General features: G+C 43.3%; 1 protein-coding gene across 1 annotated transcript; it reads left to right on the forward strand.

The window, feature by feature from the left end:
* The first annotated feature begins 1,613 nt into the window (after nucleotides 1-1,613).
* On the forward strand, nucleotides 1,614-12,428 carry apip (APAF1 interacting protein). The gene is made up of 7 exons (XM_063188814.1): nucleotides 1,614-1,818; nucleotides 1,922-2,019; nucleotides 2,433-2,481; nucleotides 2,639-2,756; nucleotides 5,822-5,957; nucleotides 8,335-8,502; nucleotides 11,628-12,428. The coding sequence occupies exons 1-7, from the start codon at nucleotides 1,756-1,758 to the stop codon at nucleotides 11,725-11,727; spliced, it is 732 nt and encodes a 243-aa protein (XP_063044884.1). The 5' UTR covers nucleotides 1,614-1,755; the 3' UTR covers nucleotides 11,728-12,428.
* The last annotated feature ends 15,306 nt before the right edge of the window (nucleotides 12,429-27,734 follow it).

Consider the following 27,734-nt stretch of genomic DNA (forward strand, 5'->3'; position numbering starts at 1 on the left):
CCGAGAGCCAGTTTTTCAAAATTCCTCCCAATAAAGGGCCGGGCTGACACGACACGACCCCCACCAAAAAAAAATATTTAAAAAAAAAATAAAAATGATAAGGCCTTTGTAATCACAAAACACACGCACTCACACCCACAGCAGATATTTAGTTTCCAGTGACAGGATGGGAGAACATTTCTCTGCATTTTTCTGGAGCACTGTGGGGTGAGGTGCCTGCCTTGCTGTCATTGCCACCCACCCTTCAGTATTTTTTTTTTTAAATGACATAAGATTATCTTTTTTAAATGACATAAGATTAGCCTATATTTGCAGACTACATTCATAAACATTTATTTCTTAGTGAGAAAACCAATAAGCCTGAAGATAACACTTTTCAAACAAATGTTGCTTATTATGACTTTGTTTATGCAGCTCTCACATGCATAATGAGAATCAGATGCAATAATGGACCCAGCAAAGAGGACACATAGATAGGAGGACACCAGGTTTTGCCAACAAGAAAATGGCACATTGATGCAATGTTGATTAAATGCAATCAGCCAATAATAAATCATCAAGTTGCTCATAACTTTGTTTGAAATCTTATGAGGGGCTTAGCTTTCCAAACAAACTATTTGGGGACTGTTTAAAAGTGTGAAAAGTTTATCAAGCAATTCGTTTTTAAGTAGGCTACCCCTAGTTAGCTGCCAGCAGAGCTCAAACACAATTTGCCTTCATTTGTGTTAGCAACTAGCTACAGCTAGTGCTAAACCAATTCGAAGTCCTAACACACTGTATGCAATGAAATGTGGACCATTACTTTCAAAAACGAGGCAAAGAGAACTTTGTAAATAATTTATTTACAAGTTCTACCGTACTTCCCTTCAGTAGTCTACCTCACAACAGCCTCTGCCACCCTCATAGTCACTTCTGTTTGGAGCCTGCAGGGAGAAACTGATTGAGGGGGCGGATACACGGCACGCATCTTCCTAGCGTCTGTGGCGCGATTTCAAAATAAGAGCCGGCAGCGCGATCGGACCAAAAAAAAAAAAAAAAAAAAAAATTTTTTTTTTTTTTTTTTTTTATTTTTTCAAAATTATTCGAGGGCCACAAATAGATGCCCCGCGGGCCACAAGTGGCCGCGGGCCGCTATTTGAGTATGGGGGTTCTAGTTCTTCCCCTCCCTTCACTGGCCATACAACTGCTGCCATCTAGTGTTTACCGCACCACCTAGTGTTTGTTTTATGTGTGCGCACGACTTTGTTGATCACACTTTCTTTCCGTTCACACTTTAGCAGCTACTATTTTTTCACATTTTTTTCTTCGGCAGGAGCTTACACATTGTAGATATCGCGCAACAAATCCAAAACGCATACCAAAGGGTTAGATAATAATAGCCTACAGCAGCAATTAACAGTGCAGCTGCCTGTTACGCACAGTCCGACTATCCCATTTACCCCGAAAGTATTGTGCGAAAGTGCACAAACAAATATTGATGGTATGCAGCATGTACAAAAATAAATAAATTAAAAAAAAACATCTTTAGCCCATTCCTCTTGAAATAAAGTGCGTCCAATGAATAAAAAATATCACACAGGCACTTTGAAGACAACTATTGGGTCCTTCGAGACGAGTCAATCTCATGCTTATGCTAAACAACATTTGTCACCTTTCTACGTGGAGAGTTTACTGTCTTTGACATGTAGTGTTAAATTGCTGCATTATATGTACCCTGGCTTTTCATTCCAAAGACTTATACTGTTGTGAATAAACATGTCGTCCGTATGTGGCACGGGCAATGGACAGTTGGATAATAAACACCCAGAACATGATCAGGTAGTTGAACTTAGAACGCAGAGCAGTTCATTTGTACGCACGGGGGGAATCTGGATTGATATGCTGAAGTTTCCTGCTACTGTCATGCATGTCTCTGTTACAGGATAAAGACCCACGTGAATTAATTCCCGAGCTGTGCAGGCTGTTTTACCAGTTAGGATGGGTGACTGGAACTGGAGGAGGTATAAGCGTGAAAAGGGGGTAAGTTTGTAGTAGGCTATCACTCACTCGAGGATGTGCTAGGCTTTGACTGTAGCGACTGTCATGAGAATATACAGGCTATTTGTTGTCAATAAAGCCCCAAAGTCGCAGCCTGTTCAGTTGTAACACTGTCCACAAATGAGTAGGCATAACTGTTAAGTAACTGAAGTAGTGGGGTTATCTATTAATCTTGCACGTACAGTAGGCCACTTTATTTTCAACCTTCATTGTAGGCCTACCATATGCCTACATTGTTGTTCAATTAAATCACCCAACTTTGAAACAGACGCCACTGTCCACAAATTGTTAACCATTAAGTAAGTTTATCCAGCTGCCTAATATTGCATTTGCTTACTGTTATTTTCAAGCTTCATTAAATCCTATCCCTATGATATTCCCCCCTCCCTCCTCAGTGACCGAATCTACATCGCCCCATCTGGAGTCCAAAAAGAGCGGATTCAAGTAAGTCTGACCCCCTGCTAACAGTGTTGGAATACAGAAACACAATCTTCAAACAGAAGCCTGCCATCTGTTTATGTATGCAAATAAATTATCACAGAGGCCACGGCTTTTGGAAGGAAGCAACTAAAGCCTATCTTGTCTCTGTTTTGGTACACAGCCCGAAGACATGTTTGTTTGTGATGTGGAGGAGAGGGACATTTGCATGCCTCCCCCGTGGAAGAAGCTGAAGAAGAGTCAGTGCACTCCGCTCTTCATGAACGCGTACACCATGAGATGTAAGTCAACAACTCACAAACAAACACAGACGGCCACTACGGTCGGCCATCAACCCATCGGCCAAAGTCATCGGAACAAAATATTGAGTCATGTGATGGAGCCAGATAAGGTTTATCGCAGAGCTGATGATGACTGGACTGAGTCACCCGTGAGACAGGGCTTTCAGTGATCCATCCAAAAGTATGTCAGTATGTCTGTGTCCTCTTTGGAGCCACACGTAACACATTCTGACAGCACGCAAGGACTGCAGTTGTTACAGCAAGCTTAGTGTGAAATGTTTTGACAGTATGGAAAAATTCGGTGTCATTAAAAAAAAAAAATCCTCCTACTTAGTGCTCCTGGCATGCTTTTCCGCTACCTAGATCATTTGAGAAGACAGGGATAATGATATAACTTGATCAGCACCAGCAGGTTTTGTATGATGTTGTCTCTTGTCTTGTTGTCTCGTCATCGTGAGCCTGTGCCGCCCAAAACAAAGACACATTACTGGGCCCAGTGTAAAAGGTGCATCTGGGTCAAAGTCAAAGACGTGCAAAATGGCATTGTCATTCAGTGTAACGGATACCTTCTGCTGACTTTAACTGTAAAAAACATGACTCTTTTTATGTTATTTTTTCGGCTGTCATCCATTCACTTGAAACAATTTTTAAAATCATGTTTTTTTTACCGTTACAGTCAGCAGAAGGAATCCGTTACACTGAATGACAATGCCATTTTGCACGACTTTGACCCATCTCCATTGTGTCACTACATTGGCCCCCGTTTCTGCAATACCGTGCCGTTTTCTAACCTTAGCCATTTTTTGGCTTGGTGTCTGAGACTTTAAAATGGAAACACGCTGTAGGCTACTACAGCCATTAGCATACTGATTACTGCAGCAAGGCCTGTTGTGATGCTGCTCGTTACAGTGGGGCTTTAGGACTACTTATTTACAGTCATTAAAGGGGCGCGTAGTAGTTTTCATTATTTAAAAAAAAAAAAAGCTGTCTCATAATGCCAGTCTGAAGACTCCATAACGATGTGCTTATGCAACAATGTTTGGCTGCATGGTCATATGCCCCTTTTCCCCTGTCAGTTTTCTGGTAGGCCTACAGCTTAACACAGCGCGACCCGGCCGCCACACTTTTTGCTTCACGATTGAGCTGTGTCGTGCCTATTCGGAAAAAAGCAAAAAGTGGTGGCCGAGTCGCGCTGTGTCGAGCTGTAAGCCTACCAGAAAAACGCCAGTGGAAAAGAGGCATTAGTTGTTGTAAACATACATGAGCCCAGTAACTGATATACATCATCATTCAGATGCAGTTTTATCATATTACAGGTATAGATCCCTAGTTGGGTTCCTGTTCGCCATCTCCTGAATCATTCAAGCTCATTGTAATCTTACAAACCTTTCCACAGTAGAGCTTTATCCATTAATGCATCTGTAGCCTACCTGTTTAAAAAAAAAAAGTGTTTTCCATGTCAATTACATAAACCAGAGTGGCTATAACTGTTCACCATGTAAGATGTGTCATGAAAAACAGTGTCGGTTGAGAAGAATGTGCTATTAAGAAATAGCCTTGAAGCAGACCTTGATGTACTAATGTGCCTCTCTCAGCAGAGAGCACTGAACGCTTACTTCACTTTAAATCAGTTGTTCATGGTCTATGCTATTATGGCAACTTTGCCACCCCCTTATATACTAACACACTCCTCCAAGATATCATCTTTTTCTTAAAAATATATATATATATATATATATATATATATATATAGCTTATATATATATATATATATATATATATATATATCTGATATGAATATATCTGATTTTTATATACAGTATATATATATATATATATATATATATATATATATATATATATATATATATATATATATAGTATAACGAGACTGTGCCAGCTTAAGACTTTGACTGGATTTTTTCTTTCTTGGCAACTGTAACTGCAACTGTAAAAACAATACACTGCAATCTAACTGCAAAATAAAATTGGCATCCATGCATGCTTTAGTTGGAACAAGGCAAGTACAGGGATGGTTATGTTGATGTGCAAGTGTTCTAAGGAACATTTTTGGTAAATGGTTCAAATGTAAGTTGAGAGAATGCCCCTTTTGAGTTGCTGTCCCCTAATCACTCATCTGTTGATCATTAAGAAGCTGGTTTCATGTATGTGGATATTTTTGAAAACGCATCAGTTTGGGCCTCTTGTTTACACGTAGATTGAGTTTCAGAATTCCAGTTTTAAAATTATCCCTTTTAAAGGTGCGCCGTGTAATATTTTTAGTAGTTAATTTCGAGAATCCATGCTGTCCATTCACAAATGTTACCTTTTTAACAAATGCTTTCCACCACCATCAAATTCTAGTTTTCAATATGGCTAGGAAAACTGCACGCTTAATATGTTTTCAAAGACATTGTGTTTGTGGTCAGTGACCATAGAAACATTCTGCTATAATAAAATTCTACCTTATCTAGAGAGGGCTCTTCAAGTCTTCCATACCAGAAATACAAACTATTTTTCTCCTATCTTGTGATGATTCAATTTCAGTGCAGTAAAGGAGTCTGTTTACCCTACATTCTCAGTTGCTGTGTAAATGTCAAAGAGTGGAAGAACCAGGAAGTGGGCTCAATACCTTGTAGTCTAATTCTCTACACGGGGTGCTTTACTTTGTCAATGAATGAACTAAAAAACAAAAAGAAATCTGATGAGTGCTTCTTTATCCATTTATTTTTCAGACAAAAGAGTGGAGCCGTTGACTATCTATTTCTAGGTGTTTGTTGGTTTTGTGGGCTTAAACGTTTTGCTTTGGCTTCGTCTCCTGTGCTGATTATGACTCTGATTATGATGAGATTGTGTTCAGGAACGATGCTCGAAACGCCACTCTGTGAGGAAGGCAAACAATCCAGCCAGCCAGCCAGCCGGCCGGCCAGCCAAACGTTTCATCCAGCACAGCAGTAGCATTTATTCTGCGTTCATTGTGCGAGGTCTAAAGAAGGCTTTGCACACAGGGGTAATTGTTTTTTTGCAAGTGGACGTTTTGACACCGTCATCATTTGTACTTACAGCTGCAGAAGCCGTAATTCACACCCACTCGAAAGCTGCAGTGATGGCAACGCTGCTGTTCCCTGGCAAGGAGTTCCGCATCACCCACCAGGAGATGATCAAGGGCATTCGCAAGGGAAACTCGGGAACCAACTACAGGTAGATTAGAGTAATGTTGTTAATCAATGGCATTCGCAAGAGAAAGTCAGCTACAAACTACAGGTAGATTACAGTAATATTGGTAATCAAGGGCATTCGCCCATAAGGGCATTCGCAAGAGAAAGTCAGCTACAAACTACAGGTAGATTACAGTAATATTGGTAATCAAGGGCATTCGCTCATAAGGGCATTCGCAAGAGAAAGTCAGCTACAAACTACAGGTAGATTACAGTAATATTGGTAATCAAGGGCATTCGCCCATAAGGGCATTCGCAAGAGAAAGTCAGCTACAAACTACAGGTAGATTACAGTAATATTGGTAATCAAGGGCATTCGCCCATAAGGGCATTCGCAAGAGAAAGTCAGCTACAAACTACAGGTAGATTAGTGTAATGTTGTTAATCAAGGGTATTCGCCCTTAAGGGCATTCGCAAGGGAAACTCGGGAACCAACTACAGGTAGATTAGAGTAATGTTGTCAATCAAGGGTATTCGCCCATAAGGGCATTCGCAAGGGAAACTCGGGAACCAACTACAGGTAGATTAGAGTAATGTTGTCAATCAAGGGCATTCGCTCACAAGGGCATTCGCAAGAGAAAGTCAGCTACAGACTACAGGTAGATTAGAGTAATGTTAATCAAGGGCATTCACCCATAAGGGCATTCGCAAGAGAAAGTCAGCTACAGGCTAGAGGTAGATTAGAGTAATGTTGTTACACAAGGGCATTTGCAGCATGGGAAAGTCAGCTACAAACTACAGGTAGACTAGAGTAATGTTATAACACTATAATACATTACACTATAGTACCTTATACTTTATAATACAAACTCAGGCGCAATCTACAAGTCAAGCAGAGTAATGTTATTTCACTACATTGCATTACATTACACTTGGTTAACTGAAACTCCACCTCAAACTACAGGTAGAGTAATAGAGAATACTTTTTCTGATAAAAGTAGTGTAATGCGTTGGGACTGAAAATTTGGTAGCGATGCACCGTTCTCTTTTTTTTTAATACTTAATTGCAAGTTTATTCAAGTCAACATTTTCATCTGATCATTTGTAGGTTCAACTTGCAGACATTTTCTTTTTTGTGTATATAAAGTGATAACATAAATGGTGACAATTGCATTAACAGATATGCCTGTGTGTAGGGGGGAATTAGGTGCGAGGAGGAAAGAAAAGAGAGAGAAAAAAAAAAAAAGACCATAGGTAGAGGAAAGTGTGTGCGTGCGCGTGCGCGTGCGTGCGTGTGTGGATGCACCGTTCTCAATAAAATGCAGTGGGATGTTACTCATCCGATCCGACAGATTTAACTGTGACCCCTTCTCAGCCTCTCTCGGGCGCACACTCGCATATAAGGAGCTATTCGAAGGAAGTGCTGTTCAATGCCTCATGTCTGGTGCCAGCGATTGCGCTGCAAATACAATTTCCCCATGAGGACACTAAAGTTCTAAAGCGTACAAATAAGGGGTCTTGCACACCAGGCCGGTAAAGCGTCGCGGAACGGCCGCGTTTATTACCGGCGTCGGTGAAAATACATTGAAACATATCTGTCCTTACACACCAACCGGCGGTAGTCGAGCGTCAGCGGTGCAGGAGCCGGCTCCGCACCGCGCTGCATTTGGAAAATAGAACTCGAGCGTATTTTTCACGCCGGCGACCGGCGGTGTCTCATTCAAATGAATGGCAAAGTAGCATGCTAGCTTTGGCTGTGGGGAGGGTTTTGAATAGGACTGGCCACGCACGCCGACGCTGGCAGTGTGAAAGGCAGAGAAAAACACGCCGGCCAAAACTAAGCAGAAAGACAGCGTTCGTCCCGGGACCGTTCCGTTCCGCCTTGGTATGTTTTGGCCCTAACAAAATAAACGTGTGAATAGAGTTACCTTAACCAATCAGTAACTGAGTTTCGTGGGTGAGTTCTGCGTCACCACTCTCAACTGTTTGCTAATTGGCTAAACAGTGAGCGAACCGAGCTAGGAGGGTTTCGGCAGACTATATGCGGAGCCAAAATCTTTGGGTGGTTGTCGCCAGGCTACTAAACTCCAAACTAACTAGTAACATTTGAGGAGCTCTTTTCCAAAACGCTATATCCACCATATTTGACATTTTGGATTTTAATATTGGAATTGACTGTCAAGAGGTCCTATCATCTATGTGTGAATTCTTGCCATTCAAATGTTTTGAGAACATACTTTAAAACCTCTATAAAAATGGATTTTGCAATGCATTTCAATGGAATGCCCATTACAAAAATGTAAATTTCCCAACATTCTATAAAATGGATGTATCTCATTTTGGAAAAGAGCTCTTCATTTCGAACCGTCCTAAAATATTCCACATGCTCTGTATTCATGGCTTCCTCTTCCGCCTGTTAGGTATGATGAGATGCTGACGGTGCCCATCATCGAGAACACGCCTGAGGAGCGAGACCTGAAGGATCGCATGGCGCGCGCCATGGAGGAGTACCCAGAATCCTGTGCGGTCCTCGTCCGACGCCACGGTGTCTACGTCTGGGGAGACTCGTGGGAGAAGGCCAAAACCATGTGAGTGTCACAGCACTGAAGATGATGGCTGATTAGAGGTGTTTCTGTTTAAAATGATCAATTGTTCATGTACTGTTTTAGAATAAAAGGGTAGGTTTGGAGAGCTGTGGTGTTAATCTTTGATTGGTCGTCTGAAGGTGACTATTTGGTTAAAAAAAAAAACTACTGGCAGTTAGGGCTGTAACGATATTGTATCGAACCGAGAAATCGTGATACAAAGACTCACGATACTGTATCGTGATACAAGGAGGCAGTATCGTGATACACCCTTTCAAAGTTTTGACACCCATCAGTCCAGAAAACTACCACATGATATGAAGTGATGGTGCTTCCAAGCTTCAAATCATCATCATTATTATATTTAAACTTTTTAAAATTGTGTGTAGCCTCTTGTAACCTATTCTACCTACAACTTGACATAGTTTTATTCATGATTTTGTTTGATAACATTGGCAAATGTGAAATTGTGGGGTGTATCGAACCGTAGGTCAGAAACCGTGATACAAACCGAATCATGAGTTGAGTGTATCGTTACAGCCCTACTGGCACTGTATTACCAAGTAAAATATTGCCAGATTGTGACATTGTGTGCCCAGTTCCAGGACATCGTGTTTTCAGTGGTTTGCATGTCAATGTAACAAGACGGAGCATATTGTTCTGACAGAAAAGATTGGACTTGAGTCTTTCTAACTTAACTGTGAACTTTGAAAAGGTGTGCTGTGATGTCTTTGTTTTGATGTGGTGCCACAAAAAGATCACATCAATTCGACAAGCAATATTTGCTTGTACTAGCCTAATGAATGCAGGAAGTCCATTGGTACTTCAGTACCTCTGTGACTAGGGCTGGGTATCGCAGCCATGTTCCTCAATGGATTCGATTTCGATTTTTAGGGCTTTGAATCGATTAATTTCGATTCATTCCGAATCGATTCAATCCGTTCCCTTCTTGGTGCCAGGATTTGCCCATAAAGATGCGGTTGCCTATTTTTATATAAAAATGTCAAAGGGCTGTGGCTTGACAGTGTTAACAGATTGCTAATTTGTAATAAGTAAGTCTTATGCCTGGCCTAATTGACTAATTCCTACTGGGTGTTTTCCATAGACTTAAATTAAACAAAAAGAACAAAAAGAAAAAGAACAAAAATATCGATTTTGTGCCCTGTGAATCCTGTGAAAGCCCTGTGATTATGTGAATTTTAAATGATATTGATCGATTATCGATTAAGTCGATTATTTTACCCAGCCCTATTTGTGACTGCTGTCAGTCTTCAGCAGGTGAATGACTGCTTGTTTGACATAGCCATGCCCTTACAAATACCCGCAACTAGATATTGCATTTCCGCCCATACTGCCCTACCAAGGCAAAGTGCAGTAACTATGCCAGCATCGAAAGGCCTTCAAAAGTATTGGTTGGATGTTGTAGTAGTAGCTACTGCTAATTTGATATGGCAGTATCTCTGAAACGGGACACGATTTTGACCATAAGGCTTTGTCACAAGGTAAAGGAGGCAGGTGTGCTGCGAAGACCAGTGGTGTAGTCTATGTAGAAAGCAGGTATACGGAGTATACCCACTTCTAAATTTCAGGGATTTCAGTATACCCACTTAAAATTGATTGATCCATTATTTTAAATGGCACAAATATATACAGTATAGCCACTTCAAAAAATGCTCCAATATACACTATAGCCACTTCAAAAAATGCTCCAATATACACTATAGCCACTTCAAAAAATGCTCCAATATACAGTGTACCCACCATAAAAAAGTAGACTACACCACTGGTGAAGACCATTTTCATTCTAAATTCATTTTTGGCAAAAGGTGTAGTTACTGCCCTTTGCCTTTGAAGGGCAGCCTGGCTCCCTAATGCCTTTCTGCTAACTAGATCATTGCTTTGTGTACTCCATCTCTGGCCATCGGCAGGTGCAGGTCTGAGTGGTATACCTGTAAGCCATAGAATGCACTAATGATCTGCTAACTACAGTAAAAAAGTGCTAATGTGCTTTTTTATCTCTCTTCTTTGCAGGTGTTGAGTACTAAACATGCACTACCTGTTAAACAACCACACACTACCTGTGAAACACACACTACCTGCTAGAGGATGACATTTTTCGTGAATTCCTGTGGGTCCCGTGGGATTCCCGTGGGATGGGAGTCAAAATTTTAAAGATGAACGGGAGCGGGCAGGAGCGGGAATAAAGATGAATGGGAGCGGGCAGGAGCGGGAATAAAAATGAACGAGAGCGGGAATGCTCGCTTATTTTTCATTAAAAAATGCCTCGTTTTCTCGATGAAACGGGAGTGGGATTGATTTTGAGTGGGAGTGGGCAGGATTGGGAAACATTCTTATCAGGAGTGAACGGGATGGGATTTGTTTCTTTTACTCCAGTCCGGGATGGGACGGGATGGGATTTTTTTCCGGGACTGGGATGGGACAGGAGTGAAAATCCACTCTCGTTTATGCTCTACTACCTGCTGTGTTTCCCCCAGAATTGTTGTTAGTCAAAGTGGTGGGGCCTTAAAAGTGTATTTCTATGCCTAAGCACCTTTTTAGAAATTACATTCACAACATGAAATCTTTATGTTTTTCAGGGGACCTAGTCAAGGTGGTAGGTGTTTCTTGTCAAGGTGGCCGCCTTAGCAATAAAGTGCTGGGGGAAACCCTGACCTGTTATATTATATTAAACATGCACTGGTGAACATCTGCTACAGTATATTGTTGTGCACGGACATCATATCTCTGTGGCCCTCAGGTGTGAACCAGGCTTATACGAAATTCCGAATGGAAAGAATTTCAATTCAAAGTAATGCCATAATACGAACACTAGGTGGTGGTGTTCTATGTACTTTCAATGGGTGGTGTAGATTAAATTCAAAGAAATTCAAGGTAATGGCACCACCTAGTGTTCGTATTATGGTATTATTTTGAATTAATTCTTTCCATTCGGAATTTCGTACAAGCCTGGTGTGAACTGTATGACTAGCTGTTTGATGTTCACCTGGTCCTCACGCAAATGAGCGGAAATGCACGAGGGTCTGCAATAGAAGCAGGCTAGTTTGATATAGCCATGCACTATATATTGTAACTGACCTGCATCCTTTGCCTGTCGTCCCCTCTCTCAGGTGTGAATGCTACGACTACCTGTTTGACATCGCGGTGCAGATGAGACAGTGTGGCCTGGACCCCTCCGCCCTCCCCTCGGAGGAGAAAGGCATCCTTTAGCCGTGCGCCTCCCCTCCCCTCGGAGGAGAAAGGCATCCTTTAGCCGTGCGCCTCCTCTCCTCTCGTCTCCTGTCGTCTCGTCCACCTCTCCTCTCCTCTCCTCTCCTCCCCTCTCCTCTCCTCATCCCTCATCCCTCTGCTCCTCTCCTCTCCTCTCCTCTCCTCTCCTCTCCTCTCCTCTCCTCTCCTCTCCTCTGACGCCAGAACTGACGGATGGGGGCATGAATCCTGCATGTCTTGCCCTGGACATTTCTCCTCCATAATCACAGTTATCAGTCAAGAGGAACGGCCCAGCTCACTGCTCCACCACTTACATACCCCGGCTGTTGTGGCACCTTTTGATTTTGGTATTAATGTGCACCGGTATTTCAAAGAACGTTAGATCTGCCGCGCGACCGCTCCGCTCTGCTCTGCTCATCATTTCCTGTTGAGTTGACGTGACCATGAGTCCATGAGTCACCACGCGAGGTGTACCAGTAAACTGCCTGCGGCTACAATGGCTACAAAGTAGACTTTTTTATATAATAAATGCATCAATTTGTGTGTATTTGTGGTGGAATACAACTGCAACTGATTGCCCAAAGATAAACATGTGATCTTCACGTACAGTATTTGTTTTTTGTTTTGTTTTGTTTTTTTGTGTTTTTTTCCACTAAGTACACTAAGAACAACAAATACAAACAATTCTTTTATAACCTTCAGAGCATTTATTATTTATTTAATAATTCACGGAAGCGAGGGACACAGGGACACAGTTACCCCGGAAAAAAAAACACTCCTTGCCGCTAGCAAGGTTTGAATTATGCCATTACATTAAAGTCGTAATACAATTGTACAGACAAACTTCAAATGTGATCTTTTATTCATTTCCATCAAATGAATGTTACATAAAGACGTAAACAAAGACCATACAGATGGATGCAGGAAGGTGGTTGTTTGTCAACGTAGGAATTACTTTTGTACCCAAGATACACTGGTATCGCATTTCAGGGTTTTTCTTTCACTGTTTTACCTTTCCTTCCATTACAAATAAATAAGAGTTACTTAACCAAAATGAACATTAATCAATATGGCCTTACAAATAAATGAATACACAGATGCCATCGCTGCGTTCTCCACCATCTGGCGTGGTTCAAGATACTGGTACTTGCCCACTTAAACAACAGGCAAATATTATTATATCCCGCATTTTCATTATTTCAGACTGTAGCCTACCTAAGCAGGGTTGTTAACACTTGCTGTCAGAGAGCGAGACAGGGTGAGAGACAAGTGAGGGATGGGAGGAGAGGAGAGGGGAGGGGAGAGAAGAGAAGAAGGACTTCTTGTTAAAGTGAAGATGAGGGAGGAAGGGAGGGACGCGATGCGATACGACGACGCTGCAGCCAGCCGCGTTTATTGCCCTCCATTTTTCACAGCTGCTGTTACCCCCATCTGAGTGAACATTATTCTCTGAAGCACCATAACTCTTAGCTGCCTGTAACCTACCCCTGGCTTCCTTCTCAATCAAAGCGCCAGCCAATCCACTGGCCTGCTCCCTCCCACCTCCCCAGCAGCTCTCAGCCTCCAGCTCTGAGTGTGTACGCATAGCAAAGGCCCCTCCTGAGGTCTGCTCTCGCAAAAAAGAACTGTTTGGTGTGTGGCCATTCGGGCCTAATTCATAATAAACCCCAATCCATAAATATTCTCAATCTCACCCATTTTTATATCTGTTGAATTCACACAGGCTATATGCAGCCCTGTAATTTCTGTCTTGCCAGGTTGCTGTTGCTGTAGGGATATACCTTTTCGTTATTATTATGCGCTCTGTTCTGTTTTGTTATGGAGCCTTGTAGGGCTGGGTGGTTCTGGAAAACATGCGTATCACGTTTTGTTTTTTTTTAATGAAAATTAATATCACGGTTCTCTGCACGTTTTTTTTTCATAAGCTGTGATTTTCCCCTACATTTCAATGTTTCTGAAGAAAAGGCTGACATTAAATTTAAAAAGGAGATAAAATCCTGAATTTTAATTCATCTCCATTTCTATTTTAATGACTTTTTTGGGATCAAATCTTTTTTTTTTTTTTTTAAACCTCTCTCATCTAAAAGTGAACCTTGTGTAGGTGGAAATCGTTATCACGTTTGGTTTTTTTTAGCGGTATACCGTCCAGGCCTAGAGCCTTGTGTAGGTGAAAACCGTTATCACGTTTTTTTTTTAGCGGTATACCGTCCAGGCCTAGAGCCTTGTGTAGGTGAAAACCGTTATCAGGGTTTTTTTTGTTAGCGGTGTACCGCCCAGCCCTAGAGCCTTGTGTAGGCAGGGGCTGCATTGGATACTGCCCACATCCTGCCTCAGACTGAGAACCAACCGGGCCGAGGGAAGGTAGCATCACAGAGGCGAACTCTCCATTAGGCAAACCTAGGCAATTACCCAGGGCCCCGACCTAACGTGCAATCCATAGGGGGCCCCAACTGTCACAACACAACACAAACACCAAAATAGTCGGCCTGATCTTATATAATCAAAAATATATATGAGACAAAACAATAAAATAGTACCAAAGCGCAAAGAGGTCTAAGGCCCTTATTTTGTGTACACCTTTTAAGAAGGACTATTGGGGGCCCCATGTTAAAGTTTCGCCTAGGGCCCTAAAATGTCTAGATCTGCCCCTGGTAGCATCACAGCATTATTCCCTCCCAATGATCCAGGCGACGGAGAAAAAAAATAACCAGAAGGCGATCCGCCGTTGACCGATGTCTTTTCGAGCCGCCCCTGTAATTGCTTGCCGCTCGCTGTGTTCAAGTGTGCTTGGGAATAATCCCTCCAACATTCATCTTGGCACATCGTTTTTTTTCCTTTCTGCGTTTTCATAACCGCTGTGATTTGCGGCTTTACTGCAGGCATGTTGTGGTCAATCATGAAAGAAATTAAGTAAGCCTACACACATTCTATTTTTTCCATCACCGGATCTAGGCAGTTCACACTCACTCAGTCCATAAACCTCCCACACAGTCATAACCAATATGCGCTCTTTTAGAATAGAAGAATGACTTTTGTCATTGTACTGTACACATACTGCACCACGTATGCAAGGTAAGCTAATCTGTATAGGCTATATACAGTACAGTGACATCAAAACTCCTAAACCCTCCACCAATCATAAAAGACTTGTGTAAAATAGAAAAGTGCCTTTTAATGTTACATGCTCTACACCTGTACAATTTACAGTTTTTCTCGATTGCTTACACACATTTTTCGGAATCAGTTCTCGAATTCTCAAAACTCTACACACAATTCTCCAAACCTCACACACAACGGGCAAAACTCCTCACTGCCTCTGAAAAATGCACGTCTTGTCTCAAAACAATGTACTCTCTTCTAAAAAGGTAATTTTGTTCTCAAATGACACACACAAGCAGTCATTTTAATACACTCTTATGTGAACCATTGAACACTAATATGCACAAGGTAAAACTCTATACTCAACTTGAAACACAGTAGAAACTTATTTTCTTCAGTGTTCTACTTACTAAAGAGGGTATTTTCTGTAGTAAAATACTGAAATATTGTTTTTAGACTCGGAGTACACAGATGTGTATACATTTTACATATTTTTCTGTCATTTAAAAAATTGCACTAATTTATTTTAAAATATTGGGTAACCACATGAAAGTGATAAAACCACATGATAGTGTATAACATATTTTTGAGTTCAAAAACTAAACAAATGTGTTTTCTCCTTGCATCCACTCATTTTTCATCAATATGACATGCAATGTGTGTCCTTATGGGGTGATGATTTCAGATTGTAAACCGGTATGAAGAGAGTTTGCCCATGTGATGAGGAAGTGAACTTAGTATGGCAGTTGATTTTAGTATTTTGAATGACAGTGTGTTCAATGCGACAACCAGGGTTTTTCTTTATGGAAATTGTGTGTAATCCAGAGAATTGTGTGTAGTGGTTTGAAAAGAGTGTGCTTTAAAACTGAAATGTGAGTGTAAAGAAGGAATTGTGTTTAGTGGTCAGTGACATTGGTTAGGGGAGTTGGGAAATGGTTGAGATGTTCCAAGAATTGTGTGTGAAGTACCAGAAAATGTGTATAAGCAATCGAGAAAAACTGTAACTGTAACTGAGATTTTAGCTGTTTTATTAACTATGTGGGTATGTTAGAGCTGAATGAGCACATTACAATGCCAGGGGAGGGTCTTGGTTTTTAAATGTAACTCATTTCATGTTTGTATGTGCTTCGGAGGCTGAGATATTTAGGATTTAATAGGAAGAGGGCACCCTTTCCCAAACAGGGCTTAGGACAAAACGGGTTAAACTATACATATAGGCTAGTATATAGGCTAATGGGCTACAATACATGCAATGGAGTAAGCCTCCTAAACCTCCCCCAGTCACACACTGTGTAATGGGTCTGTGTTGCTTTAGACACCCCATATCACCCCAAACACACACACACACACACACATCAAAAAAAACCTCCGTGATCCACCAACCCCCTCCCCAATCCTAACATGACCCATGACCACCACCCCATCTCAGCGCCCTGTCACACACACACACAAATATAAAGCAGCAGTCATTTGGACATCGTCTCGAGTAAAACACATGCCAAAGCTGAGTGTACTGCCCAGACTTGGGGCTGATGGATCATTTAGAGAGTCTGCTTTACGTGACTCGAATAAAAGGCCCCGTGCTGAAGGGTGAAGTCGTGCCCCAACTATAGTGTGAGCTGCTGTTCAAAGTAGACTATCAAAAGGCAATTCATTTTATACAGCCCACCCTTACAAGTTGAAAATGTAGCCATATTGTCCCTTTTTATCCCTGACACCGTGACACAGACAGTAGGCTTTTGTGGAAAAAAGTTTGCACACCCCTTTGGATTATTTCTTCTTTAAGTTTTTTTTTTCTTCTTTTTATTCATTCACTGGCAAGCATTATGAAGTTTTGACCTCGGTCTTCCTCAGATTCACACAGGCAGTAGGCTACCTCTGGCAAGTCGGTCGGAGATTTTTTTACGAGCATATTGTCCATTGGCTTTGCCCTTGTATGGTTTGTGCAGGAGGGAGGGAGGGAGACACGTGATGTGCTGTCTACTTCTTCCCTGCTGCTGCTGCGGCCGATGCTGCTCTGTTTTTGTTTTCCCTCCTGCTCATTTGCTGATTGATTTGCTCCTTATTGACTGAGGGGCAGGGCCTTGAGCGCTGCTCTCACATTTACAAGAGAGCGATCGTCCGACCAGTCAGTGTCTCATATACAGGGCTGGACAGGCAGAGAAATAGGGCACGGGCACTTGAAGGGCCTAGTTAGTGAGATGTTGTGAGACTTAGTCTCATTTTCACGTCTTTTTAACCTTTATTTTTCTTCCACTTTTACTTCTTTTATTTTCTTCTTATTCTTTTTGTAATCTCACTTTTTCTACAATAAATTGTATCCTGATGGATCCTTTTAATTGCGAAGTCAAGACTTATTTTATTTTTGGAAGTGAGTCAACTAAAACACAACGCAGAGCATTCAGCCTTCAATTTTTATTGGAGAAGAGAATTTTGGAAACGTCCGAAATCTAACAGATGGTCCGAAATCTAAACCCACTTGGCTTAAAGGGGCCCCTCGTAATTAGCGGCACAGAACTGACTCACCAGTGGGCCCAGCACCCTTGTGGGCCCCTATTGTCAAATGTTTATAAAGTATATGTCTGGAAATAGGGGCCCACGAGGGTGCAGGGCCCACCGGGAAACGCCCGCTATACCAGATGGCCAGTCCAGCCACTGTCTTATATATGCACACCGCTTCAGTCAGTCCACTCCAGAGCTCACTCCTGGCTAAGACCCGAATTTAAACAGGAGGGCACTTTAAAAGCAGTCATGACCTATCAACCAGAGACACTTACTGTATGTATGGCTACAGTCTAACAGACAGGCAGTGTAGTATAGTGAGTCACCGGCTATAGAAGTGGAAGCAGACGGATGAACGTGGATGTGATGTGAAGCAATGATTGGTTGGAGAGAGAGGTTTCTGCACCAGACTTTTTTTTTTTTAAGAGGGGTGGTCAGGGTCTTGCATACTGCATGCATTAATTTAAACAAAGACCTTTCTTGCTCAAGCCATTTATAACTTTCAGAAGCGAGCGCTGAAAGCTCAAGACAAAGTGAGTGCGAAGGATGAGGTACTGAGGGAAAGGTTGTTGCTGTGTTACCCTTTTGAAGCCTGGTCAGGGTCTCTCTATGCCTGCATTTAAACAAAGGGCCCTTTTGAACAAGCTATTTATGATTTGCACAAGCAAACGCTGCCGAACAACACAGACAAAGGCAGTGTTGAGGGAAAGGTTGCCGAGGAAAAGGTTTCCGCTAGCTTGCTGCTGCACTAACCCTCTTTTCAAAGCTGGCCAGGGTCTCGGTCTCGGTCTCGCCTATGCATACATTAACACAAAGGCTTCTTTTTTTCCCTACACAAGCTATTTATGAAGGAGGCAGGGCCCTAAATAAGTGGATGCACATTCTCCAGCAGGAGTTTATATATTAATGAAGAGAATGTCTGATCAAGTGGTGTATGGGGATAGAGCCTCGGGCGGAAGATTGCTTATGTAAGCCACTGTGTTTTTTTGGCTCGTGTTCAGCTATCTTCAAGTGAGCAGCAGCAGTGAGTCCATCTCTTTCGGGTGGTTTGGAGGCATGTGTTTATTGATGTGTTTCTGCAGCATAAACATGCTGAAAATGTCCTTGAATATATATTCTAGTATTTATTTGCCTTCTCTGACTGAGCAGCAGCAACATCAGATTGAGGACTGAACATCAAGTGAAACGCTCAATTCATGGTAAGATGGGCCAAGCCACTCACTTGCCTGCAATATCTTGTTTTTTTTCTAAATAAACTGTATCTTGCAGTGCAGTAGGATTTTAATGGGCATGTGGTGATGTACACACACAGAAAATACAAAGGAGTGAGATTTCATCTGTAATAGTATATTGCTGTTGGGATATAGGCCTACGTATGACCGTCCATCTGGGCACTTAGTTTGTGAATGAACGGTCCCGCCTCTCTTGGGGGACAACAAACCAAATGTCTCATTAACATTATATGCAACATCGGGTAGTGTACAGGTTCTTATATGCAACATCGGGTAGTGTACAGGTTCTTATATGCAACATCGGGTAGTGTACAGGTTCTTATATGCAACATCGGGTAGTGTACAGGTTCTTATATGCAACATCGGGTAGTGTACAGGTTCTTATATGCAACATCGGGTAGTGTACAGGTTCTTATATGCAACATCGGGTAGTGTACAGGTTCTGATTATATGCAACATCGGGTAGTGTACAGGTTCTTGTCTTTCGCTTCTTCTTTCCAACAGGGCCTTGCTTTGTCTTGTCCTCCAATGTTATCCCCCCAAAAAAGGCCGTAACGCACATGGCACTCGTCACGCAGATTATACGTATAGCCTACTATAATAATATAAGTGAATCCAACATTAAATGGGTTGATTGGAAATTTTGGAGGGCCTTGGCTTTATTCACATTTTTATTTATACTGTGCTATTTACTGTTTTCTTGGAGAAAACTATTCACCAAGATGAAGAACAACAACAAAAAAAACTTGTCCGCTCTAACCAAAGCCATGTTTGAAGTGTTGCCTGGCTAGTTGTTTTGGCTGTATTAATGACCAACATTTGGGTCTGTGCTGCCATGGAGACAAGGGGGGATATTTGGGCCTGAGAAGAGCCAGTGTTTTCATGAAATGTGGATAAGGGTGTTACATCACACGACACAACGCCAAGAAGGAGAAATCTGATCAACTCCGCTGATGTCTCCCCTCCTGTTTCTGAGCTACTTATCATATCCACACCACACTACACTACACTACACCACTGCCATGAGAAAGTGTTCACCATCTGTGAACACTGATGTTAAAAAATAGCCATAACAGTAACACATTCAGACAGCTCCTAATGCAGTGTTGCTTTAGATAAGGATGTATGCCGGATCATACTGTAGGCCTATATGTACCGCTCTGGTTAATATATTTCCCTCTTCTCTCTGCCTCCAGTCCTGCATCTTTTCTCCTCTCTCCATGCCTTCCTCTCTCTCTCTCTCTCTCTCTCTCTCTCTCTCTCTCTCTCTCTCTCTCTCTCTCTGCTCTCTCTCTCTCTCTCTCTCTCTCTCTCTCTCTCTCTCTCTCTCTCTCTCTCTCTTTCTCTTTCTCTTCTCTCTCTCTCTCTTGTCTCTCTCTTGTCTCTCTCCATCACTCACTCTCTCTCCTCCCCCTCCCTCAGCGTTCCGCACCTGCTGTGTCTGTGAAATGTGAGGTGTTGCAGGGAGATTCCTATCAGAGTGGGTTTTGAACTGACTGCAGATGGAGGGCTTGTGGTTGGAATGACAATGAGTTGTTGGCTTGCTGGGCTTGCTGGGCTGGTACATCTCTCCGGAGTACACGGCCCAGGCAGCCAAAGCCTCATTGGTGAGAGACTGTTCTCTGGATGTACCTTCCAAGGGCCCAGGGTTGCCAGGTGAGGCTGATGATTTCCAGCCCAAAATATGCTCAAAACCCGCCTGGAAGCACTAGCCTAAATCCCGCCCAATTCTATTGATTTCTATGGGCAAAATTGGGAGGGTTTTCCTGCAAAATGCAATTTTTACCCGCAGACGGCCATCCCAAGCTGCCCAATTGGGCGGGAAAACAGCCCAATCTGGCAACACTGCAAGGGGCCCCTATCACGGCGCACCTGTGTGGCCGCCCGCCGCCGCCGCTGCACTGATTATGGAGCAGTTATAAATCGATACTGGCCATCTCGGAAAGACCTTGAGCACAGGCGGAGTACAAACACACCTGTTCCTGCATGTATCCTGGCGAGCCTTCACTGAGGCATGCTGTAGGCTTGTTCGCTTGCTTGTATACAGTATACGTATGCAGTATATTGCAGGTGTTTTTTGTTGTTTGATCTCTTTCTTTTAAAAAAAAAAAATATTTTTTTTTCAGGGGCTTTTATGTCTTTATTTGATAGGACAGTCTGAGATGGTGACAGGAAGCGAGTGGGACAGAGATACTGGGTGGGATCATGAAATGACTCGAACCGGGGTCCCCGTGGGCATGCAAACCCAAATATGGGGGGCTTAGCACGCAGAATTATATCTATTTCAATGCCCATAATCCTCTCTAGGTAGAGAACAGCAATACACAATAGGTAGGCTACTAAGGACTTTTAATAAAATAAGCAGTTGTAAAGTGCATGTAGTGTAGTGTAGTCCAGTGTAGTGTAGTGTAGTGTAGTGTAGTGTAGTCCAGTGTAGTGTAGTGTAGTGTAGTGTAGTGTAGTGTAGTGTAGTGTAGTCCAGTGTAGTGTAGTGTAGTATAGTCCAGTGTAGTGTAGTGTAGTGTAGTGTAGTGTAGTGTAGTGTAGTGTAGTGTAGTGTAGTCCAGTGTAGTCCAGTGTAGTGTAGTGTAGTGTAGTGTAGTGCAGTGTAGTGTAGTGTAGTGTAGTGTAGTGTAGTCCAGTGTAGTCCAGTGTAGTGTAGTGTAGTGTAGTGTAGTGTAGTGTAGTGTAGTGTAGTGTAGTGTAGTGTAGTGTAGTGTAGTGTGTGTAGTGTGTAGTGTGTGGTGTGGTGTGTAGTGTGTAGTGTAGTGTGTAGTGTGTAGTGTGTGGTGTGGTGTGGTGTGGTGTGGTGTGGTGTGGTGTGGTGTGGTGTGGTGTGGTGTGGTGTGGTGTGGTGTGGTGTGGTGTGGTGTGGTGTGGTGTGGTGTGGTGTGGTGTGGTGTAGTGCAGTGCAGTGCAGTGCAGTGCAGTGCAGTGCAGTGCAGTGCAGTGCAGTGCAGTGCAGTGCAGTGCAGTGCAGTGTAGTGTAGTGTAGTGTAGTGTAGTGTAGTGTAGTGTAGTGTAGTGTAGTGTAGTGTAGTATAGTCCAGTGTAGTGTAGTGTAGTGTAGTGTAGTGTAGTCCAGTGTAGTGTAGTGTAGTATAGTCCAGTGTAGTATAGTCCAGTGTAGTGTAGTGTAGTGTAGTGTAGTGTAGTCCAGTGTAGTGTAGTGTAGTATAGTCCAGTGTAGTGTAGTGTAGTGTAGTGTAGTGTAGTCCAGTGTAGTGTAGTGTAGTATAGTCCAGTGTAGTATAGTCCAGTGTAGTGTAGTGTAGTGTAGTGTAGTGTAGTGTAGTCAGGGCTCTAAATTAACTTTTTCCACCACCAGCCAATTTGGCTAGTAGACATTTTTTCTTACTAGCCAAATGGAAAGTCAACTAGCCATTTTTTTCTCACCAAAATAAACCATGCGTTAATTATGTTGCTTTTAATTATTTTATTAAACTAGGCTATGTCCTCAACACAGATAAACAATATAAATATTGTGAGTGTCAGTTTCGATTCAATTCAAACTTCAAAGGGGTAGAGTGTTGTCACGCGCTTATCTTAAAACACTTGTGTACAGCTGTTGCTCATACCTTGGTCAAGATGGATGAAGATGTTCAAGATGGAGTCAAGCAGGTAAGTAGGCCGCAAGCAGGTAAGTAGCAGGTAGGCAAGCAGAGGGAGAGAGGCAATGGCAGGCAAGCAAGAGATGGTAGGCAATGGCAGGCAGGCAGGTAGGCAAAGAGAGGGGGGGGATGGCAGGCAGGCAAGCAGGTGGCACACAGTGTAGCAATCCAAATTGTTTGTTATCCAAAATAAGGCTAGTTAATCCAAGTGTAAAGGCTCAACATAAAAGATTCCAATAAGTAAACTAAGGTATATGTATTCAATGTTCAAAGGTTTCCAAAGATTCAAGTTTAGAGTGAGTAGAGCGTGTAAGCGTGTAAGCGTGTAAGCGGTAAAAAACTATATCACTACAACACTTTCCTTTGTCTAACTGAGACTGACTACCAAGTGAGAGGCAGCCATCTTTACCTGGTCAGGTGACCAAAGGCTGTGTCAAAATAAAAGTCAAGGGCCCAAGGCCAGCAAATTTTAACCAAACTAAGAGTCTAAACTTAGGAAGCTAAATTGGCTCCAACATATCCGGCCCCTTATAGCTACCACGTACGCTATAACAAACATATTTACAACGGGGCCAATTACCAATTAATTCAATTTCTAAATTCTACGTATTCCAGTTACACTATAATGTGTGCAAAATCAGTGTATGAATGCAGTGCAAATGGAAGCACGTGCGCATGTCACAAGTCTTTGTTCAATGTTGGTTGTTGGCCTTCACCAGCAGGTAGATCTTGCTGATGGGCCTTAGGAGCTGGTTGGTTCTTGTTTGCAGTCTCACAGAACGAACAAGGCCCTTGGAGTCCGCTATGGCTTCGATGACTCTTCCCATCACCCATGAGCCTCGTGGTGCTGTAGGATCAGCTATCACTACGATGTCTCCCACACAGAAGTTGGGCCTGATGCGGGACCATTTGGATCGTTCTTGCATGAGTGGGACATATTCCTGTATCCAGCGTGTCCAGAAAAGATCTGCGATATACTGTATTTGCCGCCACCGTCTCCTGGCGTACAAGTCTTCTTGTTTGAATGTTCCCGGTGGAAGCACGGGTTGGACCTTAAGCTGCAGTAGGTGATTGGGCGTCAAGGGTTCCAAGTCATTGGGGTCATTGGAAACGGTTGTCAATGGACGGCTGTTTAGGATGGATTCCACCTCGCACATCACTGTGACTAGACCTTCATCATCCAAAGACTGCTGGTTTGTGATAGAGGTTAAGACCTTTTTCACCATTCTTATTATGCGCTCCCAGATACCTCCATGGTGGGCACCGGCTGGAGGATTGAATGTCCACTTGACACCTTTCTGGGTGAGGCTGCGCTCAATTTGATCCATGTTCCAAAGGTTCAGTGCATCCCGTAGCTCCTTTTCAGCAGAGATCAAATTAGTTCCATTGTCTGACCTCAATTCCTTTATTTGGCCTCTTCTGGATATGAAGCGTCTGAACGCATTCACACAGGAGTCTGTATCCATTGAGTGTGCTACTTCCAAATGGACTGCTCTGGTAGTTAAGCAAGTAAATAGCACACCGTAACGCTTTGCCATGCCACGCCCTCTTCTCACCTCTATTGGTCCAAAGTAATCCACTCCAACGTGTGAGAATGGAGGGAGGTCAGGAGTTAAGCGATCAATTGGCAGATCGGCCATCTTTTGTTCACCTGCACGTGCATAGTTTCGCCTGCAGGGGAAGCAATTGCTTACAATTTCCCTTGCAAAGGAATTTGCAGAAGGAATCCAGTATTTTTTCCTTAAGCTTGCCAAAATGTGATTTCTGCCACCATGACCAACTTGCTTATGGATGTGTTGTAGCAGAAGCTCTGAGACGAAATGCCTCTTGGGCATGATAGCGGGATGTTTCTGCTCCTCTGGCATAGCCATCCTGCTCAGGCGGCCACCAACCCTCAATACACCATGGTCAAGTACCGGGTCCAGTTTGAAGATGGAGCTTTTCCTGCTGACATTCTTTCCATTGCGCAGGCATACCATCTCCTGAGGAAATCCTTGGTTTTGGCAAAACTTCACAATTGATTCTTCTGCCTTTTCTAGGTCTTCAACAGAAAGTGCCATGGGGCCAGCCTCAACTTCCTTCAGGGTTCCCTTTCTTTTCAGAACACGTTGGGTGAGTATACCTTTCAGTTTTAGGAACCAGGCAACAGCTCTTCTGAGCTTATTCCAAGTGCAGAAGTAGTTCAGTAACATGCTAGTGGGATCATGGTAACTGGCGACAGTGGCGTGAACTTCAAGTACTGCTCTTCTCAACTCTGCGTCGTCTGGTGGAATCATAGGGTCAACAGGTGAGTTGGGCCAGTGTTTGGCCAAGTCTTTCAGGAACTTAGGACCATTGATCCAATTGTTGCCTTTCAGGAACTCTGGGGCGTTCAATCCACGCGACGCATAGTCTGCAGGGTTCAGTTTTCCAGGAACATGTTTCCACTGTGACACTTCAGACATGCCCCTGATCGCGTTCACACGATTGGCAACAAATGTGTGAAATCGTCTGCTATCAGTCTTGATGTACTTTAAGACAGTCGTACTGTCTGTCCAAAACACGGATGGTTCCAGGTCCATTTTCAATTCTTCAATGAGCATCCGGTCTATACGAACGGCCAGTACTGCAGCAGTCAACTCAAGTCGTGGGATTGTCATCAACTTCAACGGTGCCACTCTAGACTTCCCCATCACAAATTTCACATGCACCTGCTCCAGATCATTGACAAACCTCAGGTAGGTAACCATGCCATATCCGACTTCACTTGCATCGCAGAAGTGGTGCAATTGTGCATGTTCAACCTTTCCAAAGTCCTTCGGTTTGAAACTGCGGGTGATGTTGAAGTCTGCGAGAGTCTCAAGGTTCTGCAGCCAACGTTTCCAAGATTGCGCCGGGTGTTGGGTATGTCTTCGTCCCAGCTAAGGTTCAGCCGGCAAAGTTCTTGCAGCAGGTGTTTTGCTGGAAAGGTCACTGGGGCAAGAAACCCTAGCGGGTCATACATTGAACTGACCATAGACAGAATGCCTCGCCTGGTGCATGGTTGTTCTTTGAGGGCCACATGGAACTTGAAGACATCATCTTCTGCACTCCAGTGTATACCAAGGGCCCTTTCCATTGGCAGGTCTTCCAGGTCTAGGTCCAAGTCTTTCACTCCCTTAGCCCTTTCACATTCAGGAATGTGAGCCAGGACAGCTCGGTTGTTACTGGACCACTTGGTGAGGTTGAAACCTCCTGCCGCACACAGAGCCTTCAGTTCCTTGTGCAGTTGAATGGCATTGGTCTCAGAGTCCACAGACTTCAGCAGATCATCCACAAAAAAGTTGTTGAGGACCGTGTTCACTGTTTCAGCTGAGAAGCTGTCTTTGTGGTCCTCAGCAGTCCTCCTTAAGGCATAACTGGCACAACTGGCTGATGATGTTGCTCCAAAGATGTGAACAGTCATCCTGTACTCCATGAGAGGCTGAGATGTGTTGCCATCTTCCCACCACAAGAAGCGTAAAAAATCAACATGCTCTGGCGGTATCTTCACCTGGTAGTACATCTTCTCCACATCCGCAAGTATGGCTACGCTCCCATGACAGAAGCGCAGCAGGACGCCAATCAAGGAGTTTGTGAGATTTGGGCCCTTCAGGAGTTCGTCGTTGAGAGATGTTCCTTGGTAAGAGGCAGAGCAATCAAAAACCACTCGTAAGCTTCCCTTTTTAGGATGGCGTACTCCATGATGTGGAATGTACCAACATCTTGTGCTTTGCAATGCCGCTTCTTCTTTGGGTACAAGTTCAGCATGTCCAGATTTCAACATAGCATTCATGAACGCAGTGTACTCTTCCTTGAAGACGGTGTTCCTGCCAAACTTCCGCTTCAAAGATTCTGCCCTTTGCTCTGCCATCAGACGGTTGTTGGGCATTTTGGGATCCCTTTTGAATGGCAGCGGCAATAGGTAGTGTCCATCTTGTAATTTCACTGAGGTGTTCATTATGTCCAGGAATCTCAGATCCTCTTGAGACATTTCCTCCTTCTCATACGCACTCTCAGGAAAGTCATGGTTGTATTGCTGGACTAGGAGGTCATGTACAGCTTCCACAGAAATCCGATGGCTATAAACACATGGTTTGCCTTGCTTGCTGAGACTTGTGTGCTCGTTATGGAGGAGACCACCGACGATCCAGCCAAGCAAAGTTTTGGATGCGAACGGCGCATTGCCCTGGCTGTTTATAACCTTCCACGGCTCCATGAGTTTGGGCACATTTGTACCAATCAAGAGGTCAATGTTGGCATCAATGCTGGGCAGACGTACCTCTTTCAAATGTGGCCATTTCTCTAAATCTTTCTGCCTTGGTATGTGGTCTTTGCTCACAGGTATTGCTTGCTGTGTGTAAACATCAGGCAGTCCATAGAACTTTCCTCCTTCCAAGCTGCTTACTTCTAAGCCACTGATGACAATGCTGTCAGTGGGTTTCTCCTGACCCATGGTTCGCAAAAGAATCCTATGGCGTCTTCCTCTTGCATTCAGTCGTCTTCGGAGGCTGTCAGTGCAAAATGTGGCGGAACTTCCTGGATCAAGGAATGCATAAGTCTGAACAACGTGATTGGATTTACTCAGCTTCACTTGAACAGGTACAATGGCCAATGTGCAGTGATCATCACTAGATCCAATATTTTTCTTTTCCAGTGAGACCAATCCGCTGTTTATTGACGTTCCAGATCCACTGGCGTTTCCTTTGTGGTTTGTGACACCATCATCCATCTTCTGAATATGCAAGAGCTCTGGATGCCTTTTAGAGCAAACAGTACAAGTTAGGCGCCGTTTACAATCCTTGCTCATGTGGCCCTTTACCAAGCAGCCAAAACAGACACCTTTCTTCTTCAATATGTCAACACGTTCTTCATGTGTCTTAGACAACAACTCTTCACATGAAGTCAAGGTGTGCATTCCATTGCAAATTGCACAAGTGTTTGTGACAGGTGTCACAGGAGGCTTGGTAGCAGCAGATTGCTGCTGGGGGACACCACTAGAGGAAGGAGCAGAAGTATTTGCCACAGCAGTTACAAAACTACCTTTGCTTTTAAATAAAAGCTTAGAATCTGATGGGGGTTTGGGCTGCATGAACTTCTTTGAGGGGAGTGGCTGTTGGATGTCACCAAAGAGGGGATCTTGCATGATCTTGGCCTGCTTTTCAATGAATGAGACAAGGTCAGAGAAAGTAGCTTTGGTCTTTCTCTGTTCCAGGATATCAAACGCCTTTGACCGCCATCTTTCCCTCAACTTCAGAGGAAGCTTAGAAACGAGAAGCCTCAGGTTGGAGGGCAGACTAAGCTCCTCCATATCTTTCAGACTTTGAGTCAAGTTGCAGCATGATCGAAGAAAGAGTGCATAACTGGACAATGCCTTTCCATCTTCTGCTTTAATGCTATTCCAGCTTAAGGCTTTTTCCATATATGCATTTGTGAGCTTTATTTTGTCACCAAAGTGGTACTCCAACAATCTTTTTGCTTCTGCATATCCATCATTGGCACTCATATGCAAGCAGCTTCTCACCAGTTCCTTTGATTGTCCGGAAGTGTATTGCTCTAAATAATA

The sequence above is a fragment of the Engraulis encrasicolus genome, chromosome 22 (assembly GCF_034702125.1).
Source record: "Engraulis encrasicolus isolate BLACKSEA-1 chromosome 22, IST_EnEncr_1.0, whole genome shotgun sequence".
NCBI lineage: Eukaryota > Metazoa > Chordata > Actinopteri > Clupeiformes > Engraulidae > Engraulis > Engraulis encrasicolus.

Excerpts from the sequence above, each read along its gene's own strand:
- apip (XM_063188814.1), top strand. The coding sequence starts at position 1,756 with ATGTCGTCCGTATGTGGCACGGGCAATGGACAGTTGGATAATAAACAC. Across the intron at positions 2,482-2,638 it reads TCCAAAAAGAGCGGATTCAA|CCCGAAGACATGTTTGTTTG; the intron begins GTAAGTCTGACC and ends TTTGGTACACAG. Across the intron at positions 5,958-8,334 it reads AACTCGGGAACCAACTACAG|GTATGATGAGATGCTGACGG; the intron begins GTAGATTAGAGT and ends TCCGCCTGTTAG.